Here is a 16,351-nt window from a genome sequence, read left to right as displayed (position 1 = left end):
TTTACAGTCAGAACTCATATAGGTGTGTTCTTTCAAGACTGCTCTGTAGGACAGCATCTTTGCTAATTATAGCCAATAGAACCACGTTAAGGCATGTTGCCAACATGCCTTACAGATCTGAGCCTTACAGCTCTGAGAGTTTTGCATCTTCACTTGGAGACGATCATAAGTTATTACTCTCCTCAGTTAACCAATAGCTTGTTCTTTCCAGATCCTAATTCACGGGATCTCCGATCACAAAGGTTGGGTTACTACTATGGTGTAACATCTATGGTTCTCATACCCATCTCCCTCGATGCAATATCTATCACATTTCGTGATAGCCCCTTGTAAAGGGATCTGCCAGGTTTTTGTCTGTTTGTATATACGTAACAGTTATTACTCCGGAGTTTCTCAACTTCCTGACAGACTTCAAATGTCTTTTCACGTGTCTTGATGACTTTGCATTATCTTTAGAATTGTTCACTTTAGCGATAACCGTTTGGTTATCACAATTCATAAGAATAGCCGGTACAGGTTTTTCAACAACCGGCAAGTCCATCAGGAGCTCACGCAGCCATTCTGCCTCAACAGTAGCTGTGTCCAAAGCAGTTAATTCTGCTTCCATAGTTGACCTCGTCAATATGGTTTGCTTGCAAGACCTCCATGACACTGCGCCACCACCATGAGTAAATACATACCCACTTGTTGCGTAAAGTACATCAACATCAGAGATCCAATTTGAATCACTATATCCTTCTAGCACAGCAGGATGCCCTGAATAAGTAATTCCGTAACTCATAGTACCTCTCAGATAGCGCAAGACCCTTTCTAGTGCATGCCAATGACCATCACCCGGGTTGGACATGAACCTACTCAGTTTGCTCACAGCAAAAGAGATATCTGGTCTTGTAGCGCTAGCTAAGTACATGAGTGAACCGACAATTTGAGAGTATCTTAATTGATCTCTCGTTTCTTTCTTGTTCTTTCCGAGTGTCACGCTGGGATCATAAGGTGTTGGAGAAGGCTTGCTATCCATAAAACCGAATCGGTTCAAGACCTTCTCAACATAGTGAGATTGCGTTAATGTAATCCCACTCTCATCCTTAATAAGTTTGATGTTTAGAATTACATCGGCTTCTCCCAGATCTTTCATGTCAAAACTTTTTGATAGAAAAGACTTGACCTCATTAATTGCATTAATGTTTGTACCAAAGATCAGTATGTCGTCCACATACAAACATAATATGACACTATTGCTCCCACCATGGCGATAGTAAACACACCTATCAGCCTTGTTAATGACAAATCCTGCAGAAGTCAGAGTTCTTTCAAACTTCTCATGCCATTGCTTAGGTGCCTGTTTTAGACCATACAAAGATTTTAAAAACTTGCACACCTTTCATTCTTCACCCTTTACCACAAACCCGTCAGGCTGATCCATATAGATCTCCTCTTCCAACTCTCCATTGAGAAAAGCTGTCTTTACATCCATTTGATGAATGATAAGACCATAAGAGGCAGCCAAGGAAAGTAACACTCGAATGGTGGTCATTCTAGCAACGGGTGAATAGGTGTCAAAGTAATCTTCGCCTTCTTTCTGAGTGTAGCCCTTGGCCACTAGCCGCGCCTTGTACTTATCAATAGTACCATCAGGCTTTAGCTTCTTTTTGAACACCCACTTACAGCCCACAGGTTTACAACCATATGGTCTATCAGTTAGTTCCCAAGTTCCATTAGAAAGAATTGAGTCCATCTCATTATGAACAGCTTCTTTCCAATCATCTACATCCGGAGATGCATATGCTTCTGCAATTGTCTTGGGTGTGTCGTCCACAAGGTATACAATGAAATCATCACCAAAGGATTTTGCAATCCTTTGTCTCTTGTTCCTTCTAGGAACTTCATTGTTATCCTTCTCGAGGACTTCCTCATGTGATTGTTCAAAATATTCATCAGTTGTACTAGATTCAGGAATTATCTCAGAAGAAAATCTAGCAATGCTATGCATATATTTCATAGGAAATATGTTCTCAAAAAATGTTGCATCACGAGATTCCATTATAGTATCAACATGCATATCAGGTACTTCAGATTTTACCACTAAAAACCTATAAGCAATGCTCCGTTGAGCATACCCTAGAAAGACACAATCCACTGTCTTTGGTCCAAGTTTGCGTTTCTTAGGAATAGGAATATTGACCTTTGCCAAACATCCCAAAGTGCGCAAATAAGAAAGTGATGGTTTTCTCCCAACCCACTCCTCATAAGGGGTTTTCTCCTTATTATTGTTGGGAACTCTATTCAGGACATGACATGAAGTCAATAGAGCCTCCCCCCACCATGCCTTAGATAAACCAGCAGTGTCTAACATGGCATTCACCAAGTCAGTCAATGTGCGGTTTTTCCTCTCGGCCACTCCATTTGATTGAGGTGAATAGGGAGGCGTCCTCTCATGAATAATACCATGTTCCTCACAAAATTCATCAAAAACTTTTGGAAAATACTCTCCCCCACGATCGGACCTAAGACGCTTGATCTTTCTCTCTAGTTGATTTTCAACTTCAGCTTTATAGATTTTAAAGTAGTCTAATGCTTCATCTTTAGTTTGCAACAAATAAACATAGCAAAATCTAGTCGCATCATCAATCAAAGTCATGAAATATCTCTTTCCACCTTTTGTCAACACACCATTCATCTCACAAAGATCAGAATGTATGAGTTCTAGAGGTGCCAAGTTTCTCTCCTCGGCAGCCTTATGAGGCTTTCGAGGTTGCTTAGATTGCACACAACTATGGCACTTAGTACCTTTGGCAACTGCGAAGTTCGGAATTAAACTCATGCTGGATAGCCGAGACATTAAACCAAAATTAATATGACATAAACGAGAGTGCCAAATACTTGCATCATCATTAACACTAGCACAAATTTGGTTTATTGACTTATTGCAAAAATCTGAAAGAGAAAAGCGGAACAAGCCTCCGCACTGATAGCCTTTTCCTATAAATTGTCCAAATCTTGACACGATTACTTTATTGGACTCTAAAACTACCTTAAATCCATCTCGACATAGAAGGGAGCCGCTAACTAGATTCTTGTTCATAGTAGGGACATGCTGCACGTTCCTTAGTTGCACGATCTTTCCCGAAGTAAACTTCAGATCCACCGTGCCAATGCCACGAACAGAAGCATGTGACCCATTCCCCATTAGGACGGAAGAATCCCTTCCGACCTGATAAGAAGTAAACAGGGAGATGTCAGCACATACATGAACGTTAGCACCCGAATCAATCCACCACGAAGATGATTGAAATACTGAAAGCACAATAGGTAAATTACCATACCCATCAGTATTGCTAGCGGTCACCATGTTGACAGTCTTGGAGCTTGTTTTCCCTCTGCAGTCTGCACGTTCAGGGAATTCCTTGGAAAAGTGTCCAGGCTTCCCACAGGCGTAGCACTCTAGCTCAGCCTTGTTGAACTTCTTCTTCTTGAAGGTAGTAGTCTTGGTAGGCTTGTTGAAAACAGGTTTGTTTTTCCCTTTGTTCTTGTTCTGTGGGTACCTCTGCACCATGTTAGCAGTAGGCTGAACCTCACCTCCTTTTTCAGTAGTATCTTTAGCCCGAGCTTTTTCTTCAACATCAAGAGATGCAATCAGATTTTCAACTGATATCTCCTGTCTCTTATGCTTCAGAGTTGTGGCAAAATTCCTCCATGAAGGAGGCAACTTTGCAATCATGCACCCAGCCACGAATTTGTCGGGTAGAACACATTTAAGGAGTTCAAGTTCCTTCACAATGCACTGTATCTCATGAGCTTGTTCAACCACAGAACGGTTATTCACCATCTTGTAGTCATGAAAACTCTCCATGATGTACAGTTCACTGCCTGCATCTGTTGCACCGAATTTTGCATTCAGTGCATCCCACAGAATCTTTCCGTCATTTATGTGCATGTACACATCACACAGACGGTCAGCAAGAACACTCAGAATGCATCCCACAAACATAGTATTGGCTTCCTGGAATTTTCTCCGATCTTCGTCGGTCATTCCCTCTGGAGCACCAACACTAGCGTGGAAAACTTTCAGAGCAGTAAGCCAGAGCGTGGTCTTCACCTGCCACCTCTTAAAGTGCACACCGGTAAACTTATCCGGCCTCAGTGCATCAGCGAATCCAGCCATAGTTAACTCAGGAAATTGCCTATAATTAGGTTTTTGGATTGTTGGAATATTAGGCAAGTTCATGATTAATTCCAGTAAATAATTCATGACTAGAAGAGATACTAGCATGCAATAATCTAGCAAACTAGAAGAACAGCAAGACATGCATAACAGTAGCAAACACGTAACAATAGCTGTAGAAACAGACATGAACAGAGGATGTTGGACGTACTGATTGTTAGCTATTATGGGTGCGACAGTGTTGATGACGATGTTGGCGACGATCTGCTGCTGACGGCGATGAATACGACGATGAGTAGCACCGCCCGACTTGGACGGAAGACGACCCGTGATGACGAATTTGAGCAGTCGCGCACAGCGCTTCCCAAAAACCTAATTCGTCCTCTCCCGGTGCAGGATCGCAAAGACGAACGGTTCTGAAGACCTGCTCTCCCACGCGCTGATGCACGCCGGCGTTTGGGATGGAGTAGACCACGATGGCGGCGCAAGTTGTGAGATGAGGCAAAACCCTAGGTGTTTTTCGGTGTGTCTCTGGCCGCAGCTGGTAGCTATATATATATTAGGACCAGAGGCGGTATTGTGTCGCGACCACAATCCCAAACCGACTCGGTTTCTAATTCGTATACTTACCGGACAAGAAATCAAAAACTTGTCTGCCAAGACATAAAAATAAAACGGCAAAAGGAAGCTGCGCTCCTGCAAGGAGACGGACCGGATTTCGGCGGACCATTCACGCGCATGTCGCATGTACGCCTCGCCTCGCCTCGCCTCGGCCAGGCCAGGCGAGCGAGCGCGCGCGTGTGGTTTTCCCTTTCTCTTCTTCACACACCACTTAGAGTGGTGGAGAGAACCCACTATATAAAGAGGTCCAATTCTTCTTCAACTTCCGGGGTGGGACTAAACTTAGCACCACCACTTGCCATTTTACACATGGGCTTTAAGATTTCAGAAATTGCTATGGGCCTAGCCCATTAATTCTAACAAGGGCGTGGCAGGGCCGTGCCGATGGCTTGCCAGGGGAGTGGCGAGGGTGTGGCGGGGGCGTGGCGGCCAGGCATGGCGGGGGCGCAAGCAAGAAACTGTTTGTCTACGTTCACTGCCGCGGGGCCGTCATCCGCGCGGCCACTAGACTCTCTGCCCTGGTAACCATGTCCATTGGACGCGCCCCACTCGGATCCGTCGTCTCCGCCGACGTGAGAGGTCCTACATCACCGCATTGGCCATCGTCCCTTTCATCTCTGTCCACCAGCCGTCGTGCCCAATTCGTCGCTGATGACCTCCATGACGAGCCGCGCTCCCTCCAGCACCCTCCCTATGTCGCCATGCTCCGGCTGCATGCTCTATGGTGGCCACCGGCCAGTCCGCTCAGTCCGGCTCGGGCTTCGTCATTGCCGGTCCGGTCCCTGAAAACAGGACTGCGACGGTGCTCGGTCCGGTCCGGACCACCGACGGCTCGGTAAGGGACCGGACCGGACCGGCCCGGACCGTGTCCACCCTGAGTCGACACCCACCACCATCTGCTCCTACTGCAACCAAGTCAAATGTTGATTCCAGCAATAATTTGATGTAGCAACAAATCATGGCAGCGACGGCACCACCATTCTTTTAATTTGCAGCAAAATCGAAAGAAGGTTGCAGCAACAAAAAAATTGATGCAGCAAAAAATTCATGGTGGCCATCGCAGTCGCCGCCCACCACCATCCTCTCCGGTTGAAGTGAATCCCCTAGCCGGTCTCCAGCACCATGACCTCCGCCCTTCCCGCTCGCAGTGGTGGATGCCTCCCAAAGTAGCGCCCATTTGTGGGGAGGTTGACGCGGGATGGACGGCAGGTAGGTTGGTAGGGGACCAGCAAACGGTCGTCACCGACGATAAAATTATTTGGGATGCCGCCGCAGGGGAAGAGAACGCATGAGGAAATAAGGAAAGACGTAGCGGTGGAATGAAGGGCTAGGAGTGCTTCGTGTGACTAGATAAGGAAGACATAGGTGGTGGTGTGTGGGCCCGTTGCCAGCTTTGAACGTGACTGGTCGAGTTTCTACCGGTTGACCGGTTTTAAATAATCTATATCTATACTCTCTACCTACTAATAAAATAAATAGGTATTCTTGGTCCGTCGTCGTTTTTTCAGAAAAACCTTTCACTTTTTTAAGAGCCAACCCGCAATCCAGAAAAAAGCTCGCCCCAGAATTTCTACTCCCTACATGGGCCGGCCAGTCCCTAGCGTGGGCCAAGGTGGGCCTGTTTCGCTTCTTTCAATTAGAAGGAAAAACATATACGCACAGAGGACTCGAACTTGATACCTCCACTACCGACCACAACAGAACAATCAACTCACCTATCATTTGTTCGATGTGCAAAACCTGGTCGTTACCTAATTACGAGTTGCCTAGAAAATGGAAACTACCTCAAAAAAAGGGAATGCACGTGTCAACGAAAAAAATTCCCGCTAAATGTGGACATGAAGATGCCAACAAAAGTGACAGACCCGAGGTAAGGAAGGACGTGCAGGAAATTGACTCCAATTATATGGATTGTGGGCATTATTTGACAATTAAGTGGGATTTCGGGAAACCCAATAAAGGACCACATAAACACCGTATTTCTTTCTATGAAATGGAATTTTCATGACATAATTGGCCGCATTTCTTTCCATCAAATAGAATTTTCATGACATAACTGGCCACATTTCTTTCCATTAAATGGAATTTTCTTCACGTAATTGGCTCCCTAATAAATGTTATTATGCTGAAATTTGTTAGATAGGCCAACAATTAAGTCGCTTTAAACGGGGAGAAGACGTTGCACCCCATAAGAAAAAATAAAATTAAAAGGCAGCACAACAAATCCACACGTTTTTTGGAACAAACATAAAAGAATTCCCTTAAAAACCACAAACATACAATAAAATATAGTATTATTTACATGCATATATGGGAGTACAAGATGCGTAACATGCCTTAGAAATCAGTGTTGGGATATCGAAGTTATGTAATCGACTTTTGTTCAAAGTAACAAAATGGATAATTGAATTTTGTTGTGCTAAATTTTCATAGTCTGATTTTTAAAATATCTTTAGGACATATTAGTACCTAGCTTTTCGTTATTTAATTTTACATATTGTGTTTTCTAGATGCAAAGATATTTTTTTATTTCCATTGCAATGCACCGACATATTTCCTAGTTTCCCTTATTTATTTATTTATATACGAGTGCTTGACGCGCTAGGACTCGAGTCCTGATTTATTTACAACTCAGTTTTACCGAAGAAGGGATTCCAAGTTTTACAAGAGCTTGGTTTTCGTTCAACTGCCACATATACGTCAGGACGTCACGTATCGCACGTACACCACGGAAAAGGACCGTCGATGGATTGAACCGATCGACAATGCAGGGCGAAAAGCAGACGATGCCGCCGTCGTCGTCGCGCGACGCCGCAGACCTAATCAGCGGCCTGGATGATGACCTCCTCCTCCACGTCCTGTGCTTCATGCCCGAAGCACGCGACGTCGCACGCACGTCCGCGCTCTCGAGGCGGTGGCGCGACATCTCGACGCGCGCCCCCGTCCTCCACTTCTGCGTCGGGCAAGGTGGCGGCAGTACCACGAAGAAGAGTAGTAAGAAGAACAAGAAGAAGAAGAAAAAGGAGAAGGAGGATGGCCACATGCGGTACAACGAATTTATACACAACGTCCTCGCGCGACGAGCCAATAGCGACGCCTACATCGACACGCTCGATTTGAGCAGCTGGCTCTGGCCCGGCGATTCGCAAGCAGACGTGTGGCTCCGCCATGCCAAGCAGATCGTGGTTGGTTCCATGAAATTCCACGTGCGCGCACCGTCGACGATCAATCTGACGGGACGAGCGGTCGAGAAAAAGCCAAAGCCCAGGCTGCAGCTGCCTCGCTCCACGAGGGCGACAAGGATGTCACTGGAGTTGTACTATGGCTTCCTTCTGCTCCCGCCGACGGTAGAGTTTCACGCGCTAACCGACCTCACTCTCCGCACCATAAAATTCATCGACGGCGACGACGACCGTCTCGGCAGCCTGCTATCGTCCTCCTTGTGCTGCCCGAGGCTGCGAAAGCTAACACTCCATAACCTGTCCGGGCTGGAGGAGCTTCAGCTCAATGGCAGCACGCTGGAGATCTTGGATCTGGATGACCTCTCCGTGAGACGATTGGTTGTCGACGCCCCACGGCTCTCGGCGCTCCGCCTCGGGTTCCACTTCATGGAGTACGACGACGAAGACGAGCACACCAGCCTCACCGTCCGAGCACCGGCACTGCAGACACCGAATTCCTCCATACAGCTCGGCTATTGCCAGACACCGAAAACTACTGCAAGAGTGTAGCCCCAGCGTTCGTCACCCCATGTACATACCAGGTCCAGAGGTAGGTAATCTCATGTACATACCAGCTCCATGTGGAAATAATACTACAATTTGTGATTTTATTTTTTGGTATGGAGGAACATTTAGCTTTGTCTTTCATTTACATGGAATTTTACATTACCATCCGATTATTCTTTATACAGGGGCAAACCGAAAAAGAGCTAGAGGATGAAATAACAGCGATGCCCCAATTCCCCGGCATCACAAATCTGACGGTAAGATTTTATTCAAAAAAAGGCAGCCACTTCCGAGCAATTGCGACCGGTCTCCTACAGCGATGCAGCAATCTCCGCTATCTCCACCTAGACGTTCACCTGGTGAGCTTGTAATGTTTCATTTCTCACCGTACATATATTGTTGTCTGTGAACAATGACTCAGATTTTCAAGGTCGCTGACCGTATTTCTGTTTTGAATTGAATGTATCACCACCGAAGGATGGTCAAAGTGAGAAGGGCTACAACACCGGCGGCCTCTCCAGGTGTTGGAAACATGGTGTGGTCTCGTTGAAGTACCTGCGTGAGGTGGAGTTCAGCGGCTTCTCGGGGCAGGGATACTGCTTCGACTTGGTGCTGCTGCTGCTCGTGAGCGCTCCGACGTTGGAGAGGATGCTCTTGACTACGCAGGCACCTGAAGAAGGCTGCCGGCGCCCAACAATTGACTTGTCATCATTGGAGTCGAGGCTTCCACCCAGCACGGGGAAGTGGACCGCTCGCCTAGCTTTTAATGTGGCAGCGCTGGAGTGGACGCCAGATTCGTCGATGCCCGAGGTCGGAGCAGGAGATGCATGAACTACAAGCTTGTAACTTTCTAGTAAACATTTTTACATGCAATGTGAACTAAAATAATGGATGCATGTGAAATATATAATAAGCAAAAGTTGTAAATAAGTTTGAAATTTTCGATTCGAAATTTTTCACACCTAAGGTGGCGAGGTCGGTGCTCCAAATAAAGGTTAGTGATTTGGAATTTTTTTTTATGTTGCGTACATTCTCTTGAGACCTCACTACTAGGGAAAAAACCCTAGCAGTAGCGCGGGATTTTTGCCTAGCAGTAGCGCGGAGTTTCTTCCTAGCAGTAGCGCAGGCTCGCGCTACTGCTGTGACGCTACAACTAACTTGTAGAGTAGTGTTGGCCTGAGCCCCGCTACTGCTAAGTCAGTTATATGTAGCGTGGGGTTACACCCGTGCTACTACTAAGTACTAGCAACATGTGCCTTGACCCCCGCTACTACTATTTGTTCGTATTTCATTTCTTTTGTTTTATACTATATTTATACATCAGTATACAAGTTTTGATACAGCAACAATTAAGAGATTGTTATATCATTATGATCATGATGAGTTATTATATCGGTGGGTGAAGAAATGCGGATTAGTAGAATCTACTAATCCAAACTTGGTCACTTTAGATCGATCCACTTGAATCCAATCCATTTTTCTTTCACCCAATGATATAATAACTCATAATGATCATAATAACAACTCATCATCATCATCATCATCATCATCATCATAATAACAACTCATTATTATCATCATCATAATAACAAGTCTTCCTCATCGTCATCATATTCAAATAACAACTCATCATTATAGCACATAACTCATCATGGTCAGCATAATAACAACTCCCTCTCATCATCATAGTTATAACCAACACTAGCTAATTGTTCGTAGCACATGATGAGTAATAGTTAGGACCTGCTACTCTCTCTAAGGTAAAATAGCATAAAACAGTATAGCCCCTGAATCTCCATTATAGAGAATAGAGATCCGCCTGTCCCCAATTTGTGGGCTGCGCACCATGTTGCCTCCAAGTAGTTCCCAGCGATGATTCATAACTTTTCTCCATCTTTTGATTGTGAATTCTTCATCTCTTTGAGGAATTTAGTATGCACTGCGGTGAACCATAGGCAGACTTCGTCGTAAGCTAATAATATCCATGTCACCTTTCATATACATCATATGAGGCACACATTCCTTCAGAAGTTTTTGTTGAAGAACATAATAATAACATTAGCAATGCAATTTAGCATAAGAATAATGTATGCAAAAGATGCACTGGTGACATAATAGTAAAAAATCTTACCATGCTATTTCCAAGGATGTTACCACTAGTAGGAAAAGGGGCTTTTACCCCGGTTTGTAAGGGCCTTTTGTCCCGGTTTGTGAACCGGGACTAAAGGGTCGTTACTAAAGCCCTAACCCTTTAGTCCCGGTTCTTACACGAACCGGGACAGAAGGTACTCCACGTGGCCGCTGCTGCCAGCCCAGGCAGGGGGGCCTTTGGTCCTGGTTGGTGCCACCAACCGGGACCAATAGGCAGGGCCTTTTGTCCCGGTTGGTGTCACCAACCGGGACCAATAGGCATCCACGCGTCAGCATTTCAGGGGCTGGGGTTTTTGTTTTTTTTGAAGGGGGGGGGGGTTGGGGGTTAATTTAGGTGTTTCATATATTGTGTTAGCTAGCTAATTAATAGAGAGAAGTGTCCTCTCTTATCTCCGTGCTTGGTCGACGCTACGTACTATATACGTATGGAGAGGACTAGACACACTAGCTAGTAATCAAATGAAGGAAACAGAAGATCGTCATGAACATATGCATACAGAGAGAAGTGATATCGACCACCTCTCCTTCTCCGAGAGATTGGTCGAACAACAAGTTCTCGTATATCTATCCGACACTATCGGCTACAGATATACAATAATTATCTCTTACAATACAATCTCTTAATTAAATTGTAAGAACACAGGGTCCACATAGTATTCTCCGTTTTCAGCGATCACGTGGTCAAGGAAGAATGCCGCCAATTCCTCTTGAATTCCTCGCATACGATCTGGTGCTAGGAGTTCATCCCGCTTCCCAAACATCTAATTTGAAGAAGGGGGTCAATACATATATATATGAATAAATGAAACTCAACACAAATGATGGTAATAAAATAAAATTGTGAATATTATTGCTTACGCACTTCATATTGTTCTTCAGAGTAGCCCCGCTCACAGGTCGTGTAGCGGATGGACTCGCAAACGTAGTATCCACAGTAATTATTCCTGGGTTCCTGCCACAACCACTTTACAAGAAATAGAAGTCAATCAAACTGATAAGCAAGCATGCTAAATGCTACTATAGTACTTACTTTCGGGTGTTTAAATTGCAGCTTCTTCGGCAGTGCCGGAGCTTTTGTGGTGAATTTTCTCCAAACCCTGCCAGACAAAGAAAACAATTACTTGATATCAGGAAATGAACAAAGTTGCTGATATGGTGGATAATGATCGATTTAACTTACTTCTCGAGCATTTGAGTCATGTTCGCATAGTCCTGGGGATCTTTTCGTCTCGAGTCTAAGACGGTTACTACTCCCTGCTCAAGCTTAATCTCTAGGAGAATATAGTGGAAGCTGCGCATGCATGCATAAGTCATCAATTACATTACCATAACCTGGACTAATAAGGGAAACCGAATATGCACAAGACAGTAACACTCACTTGAAGTTGTAAGGAAATAGTATTATATCTTTGTTTTGATTTAATACCAACGATTGTAGCAAGTTGGCCTCGGCTTCTTTGGGATGTTTTTCAACCGTATATGCATCTATGAGATTTGTGTTAATGAACCCAATATCACCGATTTGTCTTTTCTTCAATTCGGCGATCTTCAATCTGCATAATATAGTGAGGATAATTATAAATACATGCAATGAAAGAGCTGACCTATCTAGAGAGACTTAATGACAGAAGTAGTACTACTTACAGACAGTAGCAAGTGATCGTTGTTTTATCGAGGGCCTTTTGATTGTAAAACTGGAAGAAATCCTCAAATGGAACATTCAGCAGATCAATTCCAACGAGGTCATGCTCCGGTTTAACTCTCAGCGTCAAAGTACTCATCCCATCAGACTCTTTGCAGGTTTTCATGTACCAATCATGTAATCTTCGCATCATCGTTGTTAGAGATCTTTCATCTTTGACGAGAGGCTTGCCGTAATGGTATTTGTGTTCGTCCACCTTCATGATTTCATAATGTACATCGTCGGGCAGGTAATCTCCAAGATTGCTATAACCGGGCACCATCCTCGGATCGTTAGCGACGATGTCTTTTGACACCTTGAGCGGGGGGTACGATTGGTTCGCTTGTTCGCCGAGCTGGGCAATTTTTTTCCCAGCTCGTCATTCTTTTAACCTTTGATCACTGACAGTACTTCCCGACCGCTCCGCTTTTGCATATGTCTTTGCAAGAATGTGCTCATAGTTGCCTCTCGGCGGAGACTTTGGTGGTTTTGTCAGGGCAGCCAGAGTGCGATTTGCTTTCACCGGATCTACCTTCTCCTCCGGAGGTGGATGTTTCTTTTCTTTCACCCCTTCAAAGAAGTTTGTCACTTCGGCTCGCACGATCTTCCTGGTTTCCTCCTCGGTCCTCTCGTATGGTAACTTCTCTGGAGTCTTCAGAGAAGGACCGGATCTGTATTGCCTCTCGCCTCTGGCAGCTGTACTGCTAGACGCCGGCAGAGCAGACGGAGCGGCTGCGGCTGTCTTCTTTCCTTGCTTATGAGGCGGAGGAGAAGGACTACGACGCGCCGGAGCAGCCGCAGCGGTGGCGGGTCTCTTCCGCCCTTGCTGACGAGGCGGAGAAGGAGGAGGCTGGCTGCTCTGGCGTGCCGGCGCAGGCGGAGAAGGAGGCTGAGTGCCCTGATCACTCGCCGGAGGAGGAGGCGGAGGAGGAGGCGGAGTGCCGCCACGCGCCGGAGAAGGAGGCTGAGTGCCCTGATCACTCGCCGGAGGAGGAGGCGGAGGAGGAGGCGGACTGCCCTTACTCGCCGGAGCCGTCCAGTTCGGAAGGTTGATGAGCTCCTTCCGCCATAGGCACGGAGTCTTCAGAGCTAAACCCAGCCGAGTCTCCCCTTCACCGGTAGGGTGGTCAAGCTGGAGGTCCTCAAATCCCTCCGTTATTTCATCCACCATCACCCTAGCATATCCTTCTGGAATCGGCCGGCAATGGTAGGTTGCGCCGGGTTCAGGAGGTAAAACAGAGCTAACAGCCGCCTTGACTTTGAAGTTCTGCCATTGCGCCATAAGGTGGCAATGTTGAGACTCCGTGATAGCATCCACGGGGTAGCTAGCAGGAGCCGTCAAGACATGCTCCAGCTGAAGCAGCTCGGTGGAAGCCACGCTGCTTCTCCGCTGAGATGGCGGGGTAGCTTCGGGGGTAGTTTCGGCATGTCGATTGCTGTCTTGTTCCTCTAGCGCTTGAACCCTTTCGTGCAGCTTCTGAATTTGGGTCTGCTCCATTTTTTTCCTCCTCTCCTGGCTTTTGTAACTGCCTGCGTCCGGAAAACCAGCCTTCCACGGAACGGTGCCTGGCGTGCCTCGTGTCCGTCCAGGGTGCTCAGGATTCCCGAGGGCCATTGTGAGCTCGTCGTTCTCGCTGTCTGGAACGAACGTCCCTTCCTGTGCTGCATAGATATATTGCTGAATCTTCTTGACTGGTATTCTCAAAAGCTCGTTCGTCCAAACGCACCTCCCTGATATAGGGTCCAAGGTTCCGCCAGCCCCGAAGAACCAAGTCTGGCAACGGTCTGTCCAGTTCATTGTCTGTGGTTCGATCCCTTTTTCAAGCAGATCATTCTCAGCCTTGGCCCACTTAGGCCGGGCTTTGAGGTAGCCACCTGACCCCGTGCGATGGTGAAGCTTCTTCTTCGCAACATTCTTTTGGTTTGTCGCTGACATCTTCTTACTCTTTTCCGATGTCTTGTGGGCCACAAATGCGGGCCAGTGATATCTGATCTTCTCATACCGGCCGATGAATTCTGGTGTCTCTTCTTTGTCGACAAACGTTTTCAGCTCATTCTTCCACCTCCTGAATAGGTCTGCCATCTTCTTAAGAGCATGAGACTTGATTAATTGCTCTTTAACTGGCTTCTCCGGATCCTCCTCTGGCGGTAGGGTGAAATTTGCCTTCAGCTCAGTCCAAAGATCATCTTTCTGCATATCATTGACATAAGACACCTCAGGGTCTTCCTTCTTAGGCTTATACCATTGGTGGATGCTGATCGGGATCTTGTCCCTAACTAGAACCCCGCACTGAGCAGCAAATGCATCCTTTGTCCGGATGGGTTCAATCGGTTGGCCGTCGCGCGCGATTGCTGTGATCTCAAACCTTTCATCCGAGCGCAACTTTCTCTTCGGGCCTCGTCTCTTTACCGCAGTTGTGCTCGATCCGGAGGGCTAGAAAAAAGAAGAAAGACGAGTGTTAATTAATATGTGTACATACCAAAACAATGAATGCATCAATTAGCTAGTCAGCACAGGCTTAACTAATATATTTACCTGGCCGGACTCTGTTCGGTCACCGGAGCCGTCACCACGGGCTCCTTCTTGCACCAGCATTGGGTCACCGGAGACATCATAATCATGTCTTTCCTCCACCACTCTTCGATCACCGTAGCCTGCTTCTTCACCCTGTTCTTCCAGACCATCATTGTCGTTAAGATACGACAAGATATCACCTCCAGCTAATATTATGTCCCCCAACACCTCTTCTGCTTGCTCGTCTCGTCCGTGCTCCATTGTTTCTTCAAATATTACAACATGGCAATTATTACACAAACATGACAGCAGGTGGTTAGTGCAAATGTAGACCTAGTTTATTCCGGGTTTGGGGTGGCCTCAGCAACGCTTCAAGGGTAGGAGCGTGGCGGGAGGGGGTAGGAGACCGACATCGTTTTTTTCTCCGGTTTGAGTGTGATCGAGAGTTTTGGTCGAGCGAGAGGGCCGGGGGGTGCTCCCGTGGTATAAGTTATCACGGTCGAGAGGGGGGTATAAATATCGACCGTCCATCATGTCGAAGTTATCTGGGAGGGAGTTATATATATCGACAACGATGACATACATACATGGGAAAATAATGTTATCGGGGAGGGGGTATATCGACCCCCCCCACATGTTGAAGTTATCGGGAGGGGGTTATATCGACAATGACAATGAACGTACATGGGAAAATAATATTATCGGGGAGGGGGTATATCGACCCCCCTCGTGTTGAAGTTATCGGGAGAGGGGTATATCGACGACGACAGACCCGATAAAACATAAGAAAACGAAGAAGAAACAAAAAGAGGAGAAGAAGAAAAGGAATAGAGGAGAAGATCGAAGAATAAAAAGAAGAAAAAAAAGAGGAGAAGAAGAAAGGAATAGAGGAGAGAAGAAGAAAAAATAGAATAGAATTTTTCTATTTTTTCTTCTTCTCTTCTATTCCTTTCTTCTTCTCCTCTTCTTTTTCTTCTTTTTTCCTCTTCTTATTTATTTCTCCTCTTCTTCCTCTCCTCTTCTTCTCCTTTCTTCCTCTTCTTATTTTCCTTTTTCCTCTCATTCATAAAAAAATGTTCAAATAGAAAATTTCGAAAAAGTAAAGGTTTTGCCTAATGCATTGTTCATATGAATATACAAACATTTGCATATTCTACAATAATTAATATCACCAAAAAAATCTATTAAAAGAAAAAAAATCCTAACTTTTCTAAAAATCTATCTTTTGCATATATACATGAACATATATATACACAGAGAACATATATACATACATATACACAGAGAAAATGCAAAAAAAAGATCTAAAAAAAGGACATATAAACATATAAATGTGCAGAAAAAACAGGGAGGAATTAGGGGGCAGTGCCGGCCCTGACCAAGGCGACGGCGGCGCGCCGGGGCAGGGGCAGAGGCGACGGCGGCGTGGTCGGGGCAGGGGCAGAGGCATCGGCGGCGAAGTTCGGGGCAGGGCGACGGCGACGACGGGGACG

At 45.9% G+C, this 16,351-nt stretch overlaps 1 protein-coding gene across 1 annotated transcript; it reads left to right on the top strand.

Annotated features, from left to right (window-relative positions):
• The first annotated feature begins 7,490 nt into the window (after positions 1-7,490).
• Positions 7,491-9,524, top strand: LOC123140918 (uncharacterized). Its single transcript, XM_044560183.1, has 3 exons — positions 7,491-8,554; positions 8,697-8,870; positions 8,989-9,524. Exon 1 carries the CDS (start codon positions 7,549-7,551, stop codon positions 8,512-8,514), a length of 966 nt encoding a protein of 321 aa, XP_044416118.1. The 5' UTR covers positions 7,491-7,548; the 3' UTR covers positions 8,515-8,554; positions 8,697-8,870; positions 8,989-9,524.
• The last annotated feature ends 6,827 nt before the right edge of the window (positions 9,525-16,351 follow it).

This window comes from Triticum aestivum, chromosome 6D, assembly GCF_018294505.1.
Source record: "Triticum aestivum cultivar Chinese Spring chromosome 6D, IWGSC CS RefSeq v2.1, whole genome shotgun sequence".
Lineage (NCBI taxonomy): Eukaryota > Viridiplantae > Streptophyta > Magnoliopsida > Poales > Poaceae > Triticum > Triticum aestivum.
The sequence above is the reverse complement of the archived record's forward strand: the minus strand, read 5'-3'. Positions and strand labels throughout refer to the sequence as shown.

Excerpts from the sequence above, each read along its gene's own strand:
- LOC123140918 (XM_044560183.1), top strand. The coding sequence starts at position 7,549 with ATGCAGGGCGAAAAGCAGACGATGCCGCCGTCGTCGTCGCGCGACGCC.